Here is a 14,511-nt window from a genome sequence, read left to right on the forward strand (position 1 = left end):
TGGGGTCATGTGATCCCCTTTTGTGATCTTCTGACAAGCAAAGTCAACGAGGAAGCCAGATTCACTCAATAACCATGTTACTAATTTAACAACTCCAGTGATCCACTTAACAAATATGGCAAGAAAAGTAAAATGGGGCACAACTCAGTTAACAAATTTCTCACTTAGCAACATCAATTTCTGAGCTCAATTGTGGTCATAAGTTGAGGACCAACTGTATTATTTGTAAACCTGGACTATCTCTATTCCTCTATGTTACAAACAATCCAACTCACTATTCACCAAAATTTTGTGTTTAAGTCAGTGTGGAAGATGTCACAAAATATACCTGTTTGGGTTCCTAATTTTCTGTATTGTTTTCGAAATCTAATGGAGAATGGGGTAAACATTCATTAGAAGTGCGAGAATAATTGCCTTTAGTTTCATTTAGCATACCTTCATCACTGTGAATGATTGTTTCACAAACATGTGACAACTAACACTGCCCATTTAATTGTTTTTATTTACTAACAGGGTCTCATAAAAGATAATTCCTTTTAAATAATACCAAGTGAAAGAAGTAGATGCAAGTAGTTTGTGCAAAATTTAAGAAGGAAGATTATACAATTTCTGCCACAAAGTTCCAACTGACATTTTTATAACTTTGATGCAGCCTGGAAGACACCAGTAAATAATGCTACATATTACTGATCCATCTTCATGATCAGGTATGCACTGGCTATTGTCAGGACACAGGTATGTATGTATGTATGTATGTATAATGGCTCGGTGCACTTCTAAAATTTCTGGAGCTGCCAAGTCTCTAATTATAATTTAATCTCCTAATTCACAACAGCATTTTCTTCAGAAGTAACTACAACTACATTGATTGCTACCTGCAGTCACAGAATTACAACTAATCAAGTATTCATGCTGTGCACTGTCCAGAGCTGCTTTCAGTGAGATGTGTGACATTATAAATTTGTTAAATAAATAAATTTCCAATTAGCATGGATTTTGAGTGCCACTACATAGCAATACCATCCTCCATCTACTGCACAGCTCTTGAGCTCCTCACATTATTGCATGAATAGCTTTAGTTATTATTAATAACATTTAACATATCCCACCATTTAGCTCTTTGAAAGAATAAACACCAACAATTTTTTTTCTCCAATTGTAAAGTTCTATAGCCCTTCTTTCCTTTAATCATTTTTTTCACTTTTTTTTCTTGAAGAAAACAACTAATTCAATGCTGGCATATGGTGTATTAAGCTATCAAGATGTAATTTAATTCTGGAGAGCCCTCATACTCTCCTCAATTACTTGAATGTCGCTAGCCTGCACTGATAAGAATAAATCGAGCACCAATTATAATTTGCCCCTGGCAAGTCAGACCTGTGAATGAATTACCAGTCCCTGTAAGGAATATAATCTAGGGATTAGAGATTGCATCCTAGATTTTGGTATATCACCCTATTCTTAAGAACACCAGAGCAACTGCAGCAGAAACTGGTCATAGTACAAGGTGAATATTAGAGCTTCAATGCTAAATGTAGAACAGCACGGCAGAGAAAAATACAAATGGGTGCAAAGAGAAAACCTGGCTATGAAACAAAATAAAGGAGATGAGCACAGATGGTTATAATTTGTGTTATTGAAACTCAGTGTACATTTCTAAATCATGCATTTATTCTGGATTGCTCTTGGGCCACTTTTCCACAAAATGGATTTTTTATTTTACTCAACTAAATAGTCTTTCTGCATATTCTTATTTTTTTTTTAAATAAAACTTGCTAAAAATTATTTTTCTGGAAAGTTCTAACCATGTCATTAGGGTTCCTGTTTCTTGGCTGCTGATATTTTTAATTCTTTTAATGTTCGTTATTGTTTTTGTTGTATTTTAATTCTGTGGGCCACGCGTCACTCCTCAAGATGGGCAGCTACATAAATTGGATGGATAACGAAATAAATAAATAAACAAGAGGTGAGAAGGCTGCCTTAAGCAGCTGATTGTTGGTGCTTGACATGGAAAGCAGCAAATTCTCATGTACCAACTCAGACAAACAAGCTAACAATAAACAACAGTCTAATCAAGGACTCTCCAAGACCACTCCCACTCCCACACTGACAGGGCAAGCCACTAGAGCACGGGTGTCAAACTTGCGGCATCATGTTGCTGTCACGTGATGTATCATGATGTTTTTTCCCTTCATGAGGTGGGTGTGGCCTGCACATGACACATCTGGCCCGTGGGCCACCAGTTTGACAGCCCTGCACTGGAATATAAGATGAGAGCAAACCCAAATCCTCTCTAGCACTGATGATGTTACAGGTAGTCCTCGACTTACAATTGAACCCAAAATTACTGTTGCTAAATGAGATATTTGTTAAGTGAATGTTATCCCATTTTACTTTCTTGCCACAATTGTTAAATGAATCACTGCAGTTGTTAAGTTAGTGACACATTTAACTGACTCTGGCTTCCTCATTGACTGTCAAAAAGGTGACTGTCAGGTTCCGAAATAACAGACTCCAAACTCTGATGCTGGTTGGAAGATCCTTTATCCTTCTTGGTACAGACTAACATCCATTTACAAAGAAAGGAAATGTTGTTGGAGCTTTCACTCTGTGCTCCCCACCACCTTTTAAAGCCTTGTGCACGATTATCCTATTAAAGCAGCCACACACCTCACATGTGCTCCTAAACTACCAGATACCCGCCCACATCCTGGCTACACTCCCTTTCTTCCCCCCGTGCATCTGGGGTTTGGCAGCAAGCCACAATCACCCCTGATCAAATCCTTCTCAAATCCTCCTAGGTTACCTCTGTCCTCTCTAGACATGTCTGCAACTTTGAAGTTCGAAAAGGTCGCCTGGTGACATCATCTGGCACCGCCGCCATAGCGCTTCCCAGCTGTTCTGCGGAGCGTTGGCAGGCTGGGAGAGGCACGTGAGACAGAGAGGAGCTGTCACAGTGTCTGGCCGTGGGAGTAAGGGTAGCCCCAAAAGGTAGCAGCGGTGGTTGTCAGCTTGGGGGGGAAAGAAATGGAGCGCCAGGAGTGAGTGACCATTCCGCTTGCTGTAATGGCGGCCCCAAAGCATTGGCCGCGCCAGGGCTGACAGTGAACATGTGACACCAGGACACTGTGATTGTCATAAATGCAAGTCAGTTGCCAAATGTCTGAATTTTAATCACATGAACATGCTGGGATGCTGCAACAGTCATAAGTGTGAAAAATCGCCATGTCATCTTTATCAATGGTGCTGTAACTTTGAATGGCCGCTAAATGAACTGTTGTAAATTGAGGGCTAGTTTGGCGATGAAATGTCTGCAAAATAACAACCAAGCTCAGAGAACCCCAAAGTTCAACTTGTCTACAAATACTCACTTCTAACCATTCTCATGTATCTCTACTACTGCTGCAAATCCACTGCGAAGGAAGTGGGAAAGTGTTTAGAATGATTTTCTGCTTTCAGATGCAAAATAACATGATCAGCCTTAATTAAGTATTATGCACTGGATCTGAGGTTGAGCAAAGAGCAAGAGAGACTTATTGTTTTATACTTTGTGTGTGAATTTTGTAGAATTAGCCCCAGACTTGCTTTGAAACAAACAACTTTTGTTTTTTGCTTTCATCCAGCAAGGCAACCTTTATATTCTTAATTACTTTCTCTCTCATACCACTTGCACATTTGGGACAGGGTTTGTTTTTGTGTCAATCTACAAAATGAAAGCAATAAATTTAGAGCCTGGGTTTTTTTTTTTTGGTCTTTTAGATTACTTTGGAGAATGAGTGCATACCATTCCTTGGAATCACAAGTTTTTTCCTTCTTGTATATTGTAGACAAAAAAGACATAAATGCATCTTTAAAAAATACATGTAATCCACTAGTGGTATTCAGCTGGTTCAGACTGGTTCGGGCGAACCAGTAGTGGCAACCTGCGGGTGTGCCCAGCCTGGTCCTATTTAGCACGTTTTCTAAGCCTTGTGCATGTGTGCAAGTCCCACGTGCGAGCAAAGCGCATGCACAAAAGGCCACACGCATGCGTGGAAAGCGCGTGCACTCACGTTTTTGGTGCGTGGCAAATCGGTGGTAAAATTATGTGAAACCTACCTCTGCACGTAACAGTATCTTTCCAGGCAGGGTTGTTCCCCTTTTATATAGACAGCAACATAAACGGGACCAAAATACACACAGGCTTCTAGCAATGATCTAAATTTTTTTTATCATGCTTCCTGGAAGATTTAGAGCAGGGGTGTCCAAACTTGGTCCCTTTAAGACTTGTGGACTTCAACTCCCAGAGTTCCTCAGCCAGCTTTGCTGGCTGAGGGACTCTGGGAGTTGAAGTCCACAAGTCTTAAAGGGACCAAGTTTGGACACCCCTGATTTAGAGAATATAGGGCCAAACATTTTCTCCTTTTAGACAAAGATGAAAATAATAGAACCACAGAGAAAAAGAGTTCACACAATTTCATGAATTGTGCCTGGTAGATATTCCCTGCCCCCCCCGCCACCCTCCAGTTTGTGAAATGAGATGAAAAGAGATGAAAAGTCATGCAGAAATAAACCAAAAGGACAGAAGTCAATTTCTAGCAGGATTTTTTCTATACTGCATAACAACAGATGCCCAATGGGTAGGTGGAAGTTAAGTAATGAAAGAAGGGTTAACCAAGGACTTATCCTAGTAGAACCCCTGTTGACCTATCTAGTTTGAAAACTAAGCTGACTTCCTGAATGGAAAACTATCAGGGAACGCAGAATTGTAAGTTAAACAAGAAATCCGGAAACATTCAGGAAAACAAAAATGGCAATTACTTTCATGTTGTACTATTGACCTGAAAATTGCAGGGCTGTGGCCATGAGATCCATAAGATTCAAGCCTGACTTAAAAGAAACAGTACCACATCCAAATAACAAACAATATAAAGGGCTGAACAGCAACTCCTTGTTATAAATTTGTTGCCATTTTATTTTTTTAAAAAAACCTTATGAGAAATTTTGGAAAAAACAATTGTTTTCATTTTCTATCTTTTATCTGGTACTAACCAAAACATGATTTGCACAGAATCCATGAAATAAAAGAAAACTTTTAACAAGTAATAAAAAGTCAAAGATTAAAAAAAAAATCACAGCTATCACAGGTATCAAAAATGAAGTTGATCCAATTTTATTAAAATCCATCTGGGGACTTTTTCTATGCCCCAGTCTTGTAAAATCTAGCATCATAAATTGTTCTGATTTATTTTAGCTATTTATGATCTTGCATAAAATTACAACACATTTTAATGATCTGTAGGCATGCTAAGATACTACAAGTCTCACTAACCAGAAATTGTCATAACTGAATTAGAAAAAATATATTTAAGTATGTTGTTGTTACTGTTATTGTTGTTGATGATGGTGATGTCAGCTGAATTGATCCACTGCAGGATGAAAGCTTCTTCACTAAAAGCTATAGATCAAAGCTACCACACTGGTAGGTAGGAATTTTTCAACCACCTAGTCTAGGGTTAAGAGAGTAGGACTAGTTAACATTTCACCCAGCCAGCATCCATGTGTAAAGGAGAATTAAAAGCTCTTGTTCTTAATCCAGTTATTGAATCACTATGCCACTGGCCCTTCTTTAAATTTGTAATATAACTTGTATCTAAATCTCCTATTCTTATTCATATGCATGCATTGTACATTGTATTACTCACTTGGATCCTTGTTAAAACCTACTTTATGTATGAAATCTAGGGGGAGTGCCGGCCTAGCCTTGCTTTGAATATGTACAAAGCCTTGCCTTCACTCAGTCAGAGTTGCAAAGCTGTGCTCACCTCATCACGTGCCAGGTTTCCTTTTGAATGTCACTTTTATTCACGCGCAACTCTAGAAAATGTTTGTTGGGGTTTTGGTACAATTATATATTTCCTCCACAATGGCATGCCTGGACTTATTTTTTTTTAAAAAAAGTTATATTAATGCTGAACTTAGATCATTGGTTTTATGCATGTATCCAATAATTGGTTTATGCACCATGCCAGAAAAAGAAAGAATGGGAAATTAAATAATTAGCTGGTATTTGGAAGCATGAATCAGACAAGGTTTTAGGTTTTATTGGCCAAGAAAATTCATATGCTAGTCAGATAAAGGATGGAGATATTTAAAGAAACACTGTTGTTTGCCAGCACCTATTAAAATTCATAATGAATTTGACTTTAAAAGGAGGCTGTAGAGAAAAACCATTCCTTCTGATGAATGCAGAGAGAGTGCCATCTGCAGGACTAAAACTGCTAATTACAATTACTATAATTGTATAGTTTTAAGGAAAGGTGTATTTTCTCTTCCTTAATTTCCTTTGCATTTATTATCTCCCTTAATAACGAAAAATAGATCTCATTTGAGTAACAAAAAGTGCTACTTTACAATCCCACAGGGTTATACCAAAATTATGCAAGTACTTAAGCCCTGTGTGGCAGCGGTGGGTTTCAAATTTTTTTACTACTGGTTCTGTGGGCGTGGCTTGGTGGGCGTGGCATGGCTTGGTGGGTGTGGCTTGGTGGGCATGGCAGGGGAAGGATACTGTAAAATCCCCATTCCCTCCCCACTCCAGGGGAAGGTTACTGCAAAATCCCCATTTTCTCCTGATCAACTGGGACTCGGGAAGCAGCGAACAGCCACCAAGATGGCTACCATAGGTGCCATAGGTTCGCCATTACAGTTCTAGAAGGTGTTTTGCCCTTGTTTCCTTCCTAGGGCTGAGAGTGAGTGATTGCTAGGCTTTGTGCTAAGGCGAAGCTAGAACTCACAGCCTCCCAGTTTCTAGCCTGGTGCTTTCTCCACTACATGAAACTGGCTCCTCATTCAAAGTATGAATAGTCCTATTAGACACCAGTTGCTATCCAATTCAACATAGATCCAATATTACATTACAACTGGCTGTGCTACTAAGCAGGAACATCCTTGTCTTGTCAGAATGCTCAGCAGTAAATAGAGTTAAATGTTTTTTTGGGCAGACAATGGCAGTGTGACTGAGAGAAGCTTAAGTAATTAAAAAGTAACTCTGAAAAATTCAATATGCATGTTTATGGGAAGAGTCAATAAAGGAAAAATGTACTTCATATACTTTGGGCTGTAAATGCCAAGAAGAACTTAATTAATTATGGCAGTAAAACAGAAACGATAAACAAGAGAATTAGGAAGAAATGAAGAGAGGAGACGGCATCTTTTAGCTTTCAGGATAAAACAAGACTTCATTTTTAATTATGATAATTGTATAATGGTACCTGTAACAGTGGGGTGATGTCTAGGATTACTGGAGCTACAGTAATCCTAGACATCAGTAATTGTATGTGGAAGGAATCATACTGGGAAAGACTAAGCTATGAGATATTAAGTAATCAGAATAACAGAATAATAGAATTGTAAGAGACTCTATCCATTGCTTCTTGTCCTGCCTTCTGGTGATCTGAAAAACAGGTTCACCCTCTCTTCTTTGTGATGGCCCCTTAGATATTGGAATACTGCTATCATGTCACTCCTATACCTTAATCACACCTAAGGTTATGATTGCCCTAGGCAAAGGACAGTAATATATTAAGGAATACTGCATTGGAGGACTACTGTTATTTCCACACCAGGAGGAATTAGAAATATTGGGGAATACGTTGAAACCTTATCTATCTGCATCTAGTAGCTAAAAATCAAAATTGTAAAATAGATAGATATACAGACAGATGGATGGATATTTCATACTTCTTAATCACCCATCTCCCTCATGCTTTTTGATGGAAAATGCAGAAGTATAAAAAGGGCTTGTCATATTCATCAGAAGAACTATGGTATTTCATCCCATCTAGAAATCATCAGTGTTAATTGGTTAAATGAAATAAATATAAATATCCAGTTAAAAAGGGGAAAAATCTGCATTCCTTTTATATTTCTGATATGAATTAGGTTCCTGTATTAATCACGACAGAGCAAGATTCTTGGAATTAGTCTCTGACAGTTCTAAAGAAGTATAAGCATCATTGCTTACATAATCTCTCTTTTGCTCTGGGAATTCATTTCCAGAAAATATTTGTTGAGCTGGAAAGGCAAATAAAGGGGCAGGAGGAAATGAAGACTATTGCAAAATTAGCTCCAAAGTGCCTGGATAGCACTTTAATAAAAAGTTAATTCATTTAAATATAAAGGTATATCCTTCCATGGATATCCAACATTGACTTGAAACTTAAACATAGCTATGGCTCTTTTAATTCTGAGCCTAAAGAGAAAAACCTAGTAGATTCCCACTGTGTAGTTGGGAAGTCTGCTGGCTGTTAGCCAATTGTGAGTGCTAAGTCAAACTCAGTATAGCAATAGCAATAGCACTTAAACTAATATACTGCGTCACAGTGCTTTACAGCCCTCTCTAAGTGGTTTACAGAGTTAGCATATTGCCCCCAACAATCTGGATCCTCATTTTACCGACCTCGGAAGGATGGAAGGCTGAGTCAACCTTGAGCCTGGTGAGATTCAATCTGCCAAATTGCCGGCAGCTGGTGATCAGCAGTAGTAGCCTGCAGTACCGCACTCTAACCACTGCGTCACCATGGCTCATAGGTGATTGTTGATGCCGATATCAAGATTTTGGATCCTCACCTTGGCAGAGTAGCAGACCCTGAAACATGCTGCCTGCTAAAGAGAACCTGGAATTGGAGATACATGATTCCACAAAAGGAAAAAGTAACTATTATCCTAAGAAGACAAAGCCTGGAATTCTGGCTATATAAGAATGTTCTCCAGGGTTTATTGAAAGCAACTCTCCTGCTTTTTGATCTACTTTTCGGCATCTTTTGGTTTCCACATTCTTCTTGTTCCTTACCTTCTAGATAGACCTTCAACTTGATCTTGGACCAGTTTCCCTCACCGGCATTAAATCTGTTACCTGTTTTTCAGAGAACTGTGTTTTCCAGCTTTGCGACTATATATTCATTGTTATCTTAGCAAAAACTGTTTACTGCAATAAACGTATCTCTCTTGGATTTATGATTCCTTGGAAGAGATTATCTCTCCTAAGCTATAATGAGTAATTTACAATAAGGCAATTAAAGACCAGGGACTTGTAAATTGTCTCTCTGCCTGCCTGCTTTTAGTCAAAGCTTTGCATAGGACACACAGGGTGAATGCTAAGTTGACAGCAATGAGATATAAAGTTTCCTCCTCCTCCTCCTCCTCCTCCTCCTCCTCCTCCTCCTCCTCCTCCTCCTCCTCCTCCTCCTCCTCCTCCTCCTCCTCCTCCTCTCACCTTGTTCAGCCAACATGAAAACATTCAATAAAAGTAATTCTGCATTTGCTCTAGAATTGGGAAATTAGACAATTTGGAACTGATCTGAAGTAACTTGTAATGCCCAGGAGGCAATGGTAACTCACTTCTGAAATATTGCCATGAAAACTATAAGGACATGTTCAGGTATTTGCCAGGAGTCAAGGCTAACTTGAAGGCCTCAAATAATCTTTTAAAAAAATGATAGTTTTAAATTGGAAATTAAAATACTGTAGGTGTTAAATAATACAGATTATTCCTTATACTGATCTCTTTGGGATTCTATTACATTCCTTAGCTGCTACTGGTCTAGTTTAGTCTCTGTAATTGATTCCATGTGTGATGAAAAGAGAAAGAAATAGCTGATTAGAGAGCCATTACCAAACAGTGCCAAAACTATATATTTTTCTTAACTGAAAAGTCTTGGAGATTCTTGGCAAGATTGACTTGGAAGTATTTTCACAATCGCCATATAAATGATATACTCAATACAGAACTCAGGATGAAAAGAAGATATATTTTTTTATTCAAAAAGTTTTACAAAAATTTTTTCCCCTTTCCCCCAACCCCCCTCCCCTCTCCCTTCACAAAAAAAGTTTGAGATTATGTTATCCTTGAACGCTGAAACTGTTTTGACACCAACCACCTCTTCATCATGTCTCGAAGTGCAAAACTAAATTATCCTGGTTCCTATGGCCATTTCCTAGATCTATGGGATCTGGGATGCGAATGGATTTCAGTCCTCAGATCTCCACATGCTGTTTATTTCATATGCTTAGTAAGGAATGCCCCAGCAGTCTTTGAGACCACAAAGTTCCCAAGACTGAAAGAAAACACACAATAGCGCTACCAAGGTATTCTCTGTTACAGTAACATACATAGAACTTTCACATATTTACCTGTGCTACTTCTTCAAAGTCATCATGCCTTTTCTGAAGAGCTCGTGCTCTATGAAGAGACTTCCCCACTCCAGTGTGTTTACTAAGAAAGGCCTCCCCATGGTTTTCAATCCAGTCCAGGACCTGAACAACAAAGACAGAGGAGGAGGAGGAAAAGGAGGAGGAGGAGGAGAATCTATTATTATTTTATTATTCTTGGCTGTTCAGCACACTACCATTTACCTTGGACACCACTTAAAAACTATACTGTTTCATAATGGATTGACAATAGTTTGATAAATTGTCTATATTTACATTCCATGCTCTTCAACGCTTCATGCAATCAAATCCAAAATATTTTTTCATTGTTCATTGATTAAGTATCACCCCTGAATTCGAGCCATCTGTTTATTTCTGGATAACAAGCCCAGCCTTTGAAAGAAAAATGAACTTGCACTATTCTTACTAGAATTTAAAAAACAAAACAGCAATAAATAAATTAATGAACACTCTTGCCCTATTTTCCTGGATATAAAGACTTAGATATCCATCAACTTAGCTCACATGGGCACGAGCATGTATTCCAACAGCAAAATAGCTCAACTCAGAACTGGAAGAACAGTAGAAATGTAAGTTGTGGAACTGGGTGTGTGTTACTATGGTTGTCAATTGTTGTAGCTCCAGCACACACACCCCGGGCCTGGCCCCCTGCCAGAGAGTGACTCAGAGAGTGAGGGGGAAGGGCTGCCAGGGCTCCCTTCTGCAGGGCCGGCCTCTCTGGCTCAGCTCCAGGAGCCAAAGGCAGGCCAGGTGGAAGAAATAACGAGGCCTCTGTCTCCTGTATCTCCCCCCCCAGGCAATGCTCCCAGACCCAACTGAGGACAATCAGTCCTGGTTGGATCCTAGGTTTCATAGACAGGAGAGGCAGGAACAACAGAAGCAGGGGTGGGGCAGGCCCAGGAAATGCTGAGTAACGGAGCCACACCCGACAGGGTATAAAAACAGCAGGGGCTGCTATACTACTCCGAGGCGAACAAATCAACTGCTTAGAGAGAACTTGAGCTGAAGTACTGTTTGTTCCTGGTTTCCTGGTTGACTCGCCAGCATCAAGAAAAGATAACAGAGAAACTTGGCAGACGCTCGCTAGTTTGCTGCCAGAGCTGATAGCTGCCGTGGACTGAATTGCCGGCTAATTAAGTCATCATTCGTGCCTCCCTGACTGAGGTGGGGGGGTGGGACAGAACAACAATGTTACATAGCATTATAATACACTTGCTTTTCAAATAATATCAGGAGTCAATGTACTCCATTGTTTAGGGACTAAAAAACAAAGTGGCAAATCTATCATCAAGCTAAAATCATTTAACATCAAAAATATTTCATATATTCACATTTTTAAAAGGATTAATACAACATAAATGCAAATGATACAAAACAAAATGAACATTCGATGCTGTATCAGAAAACCATAGTATTCTATATTGACAATTATTCCCAAGAATTATTATCAAGAGCTAGGTGGGTCCATACGGAGGTGCTCAGAAATGTGCTCACCTGTGTTTTGAGGTGGGCATGAGCCATGAGCCTGGAGTGTGTGGGTGGCTACTGACAATGTCAAAGTAAATGCCTGAGCTAGTGAATTTCATCACTGTAGCAGTGAATAGCAGTGTAAGATTTCAACATTTATTGAATAATATCTTCTAATTACCAATATTAAAATAAATCCATCCAGCTTTTTTCAAGCAAAATACTTTTAGGATATTTGGAGAAAGGCAGGAGGCTATAGATATATTTCATCAAACAAATTTATTTTAAAACTTTTAAAAACCTGTTACATTTGTTTAAAATATTATAATGCTATGTGTGTGTGTGTGTGTGTGTATGTGTGTCAATGTGGTACTAGAACATAGAAAGATCCCCTACATCTTTGTTAGATTTTAGAAAAGCAAACATTATAAAAAAAACCACGTCACATTTCAAAGAAGTGAACTGCTATGAAATGTGAGGTTCCAGTGATCTACTGTATCTTAGAGCCAATATTTGAACATGGGTTTCAACAGTATGGATGATTTGATAGTTTCTGACTAGCTTTGTAGATATTCTATTGACATATCCCTTACCATCCTACTAGTCATTGGGGAGTCTTTTTGCCTTGCATTAGGTGAAAATTGGGAGACCATATTTTTTGAAAGGGATAAAACCTGTTCAATAAGGCTAGAGAGAAATTCCCTAAAAATAGGCTCAAGAATTAGTCCGAAAGCTCAGAAGACAAAACCTCTGGTCCCAATGAACAACCCAGATTGGATCCTGCAACAATATCCTGGGACATGTGTATTTGTCTGCATTTGTGACTGTTCAATAAATTCACATAGTCACAAAGAGGGAACCATTACTTCTTGTTTATGTCATGCATTCAGTTTTAAATTTGAAGAAGGAAGATAAGCAACCTAAGCTTCTGTTTGAAAATTTCATCTAGATCAGGGCTGTCAAACTCCAAGCCTGCGGGCGGGATGCATCATGCACTGGCCACGGCCACGCCTGGTTTAGCAATCAGGAAAAAAGTCCTGATACATCATGTGACGCCGCCGTGACAACGTGAGTTTGACGCTCCTGGACTAGATCCTGAGCCAAAGCCAGAAGTTGTGCAAAGTTGAAAACACTTCAGGTTCCTATCACCTAATGCCTATTGTGCTATTTACTTCTACCCTGTCAAGAAATGCACCAAGCAGGTAAGGATAATCTATTTCCATATATGGGTATGCTGTCTGGCTTGCAAAGGGTGGATTAAAGAAACAGAACTCTTGCAAAGCTTATTGAAGGAAAATGCTTCCTTCGGAGCTATCCTTGGTACTGCAGCTATTTGTTGTATTTGGAGACTAGGTACATGAAGACAATGTTCCTAAGAAAATTGCACACCACTTGGTGTACTGTACTTTGAGTCAAAGTCACATCCCACATATCTGTTGTGATAAAATACGTTTATAACCAAAATATTATTTTCTACTGAATTCATATTTTGGGTTTCAAAGGAAGAGAATATCTGTAGCTCAGGATTGAACTAAATTCTTGATGAGTTCTTGCTGAACTGAGTTGAACTGTGGATTGAACTGAGTTAACAGAATGTAAATGTAAGATCTTACTTTTCTCTACACTGAACGTCATTTTGTTGGTTAGGGCCCAGTATTCAAGTCTGTTGAAATCCATCTGGATCTTAAGCTTATCATCTGGGATACTGGCTATTCCTGCTAGCTTAGTGTCATCTGCAAATTTCCTTCTATTCCCTCATCTAAATTGTTTATGAAGATATTGAAGTGTACTGGGTCTAAAACAGAACTGTGGGGTATCTCACTGCTTATCCCTTCCATGTAGATGTAGTTACATTGAGGACTTAACATTGAGTGCGATTTGTCAGCCAGTAACAAATCCATCTGGTGGTGATGCTGTCTATCCCACATTTTTCTAGCTTACCAAGGTTGTGGTCTACTTTGTCAAATGCTTTATTGAATTCCAAGTATACAATTTTTTATTTGAGGGGGGATTTTTATTGAAGAGGCTTATAATTTAGTTGAAATTTTATTTGGGGTCGGTGTTCTGCTGTTCCAGGGCTTCTGGGATGTTCTGCTATTCCAGGGCTTCTCGCCCCAATGAGATTATCCTGCCTTGTTAGTTCCAGCAGAAGAGGTCTACTTCGGATCCCTTCTGCCAAAGAATTTTGGTAGGTGGTCATGGAGAAGAGCCTCCTTTCTTCTGGAATATTCTTCTGCTGGCAGTTAATATATGATTTGTTGTGAGGAATGAATCAATGTTGAAGGAAGTGAAAGTGTCTGTGTATAAGAGGTACTTCTGCCTACTTTGTATCAGTAAAAGCATAACAGTAAGTTAAATGCAGCAAGAACTGATTTCTGAAAAGCATGTTTGGGTCGAGAATGAATGACTGCTCTATGGATGTGGATAAAACAAATGGTGAGGTATAGCGATTGCTCTTGATATAAACTGGAATCAGTAATAGGATTCACTTTGGGTCAGTCTGGATTTAGTTAGAATTCTTTATCTTTTTTTCTTTATCCCTGTCTTTAGTTTCTTTTGTCCATTTCTTCTCTCTTCTTTTCTTCAATTTATATAACAATGCTTATTCTAAAAAAGGAATAGAAGATGGATATATTTGGTGTGTACAACAGTCACATTGTGTGTGTACGATATTAGTGGAAAACAAAATTAAAATTTCAAAATATTTACATGGATCTTTTTCTCTCCTAGGCACTGGCAGAATTAGCCAGATAATAGAACAGCTGGTATTTTTTGTCAAACTTTAACTTCCTTAACATGGCTACTAGCAGATGTTTCGGCATTTTTACAAGG

At 38.8% G+C, this 14,511-nt stretch overlaps 1 protein-coding gene across 1 annotated transcript in view; it reads right to left on the reverse strand.

The window, feature by feature from the left end:
* Positions 1-14,511, reverse strand: part of KALRN (kalirin RhoGEF kinase) — a 545,114-nt gene that overhangs the window by 167,962 nt on the left and 362,641 nt on the right. The window contains exon 10 of the mRNA XM_058195145.1: positions 10,174-10,296. Within this exon, the coding sequence (XP_058051128.1) occupies positions 10,174-10,296 (123 nt within the window). The remainder of the gene's footprint in view (positions 1-10,173; positions 10,297-14,511) is intronic.

This window comes from Ahaetulla prasina, chromosome 1 (genome assembly GCF_028640845.1).
Source record: "Ahaetulla prasina isolate Xishuangbanna chromosome 1, ASM2864084v1, whole genome shotgun sequence".
NCBI classification, from domain to species: Eukaryota; Metazoa; Chordata; class Lepidosauria; order Squamata; family Colubridae; genus Ahaetulla; species Ahaetulla prasina.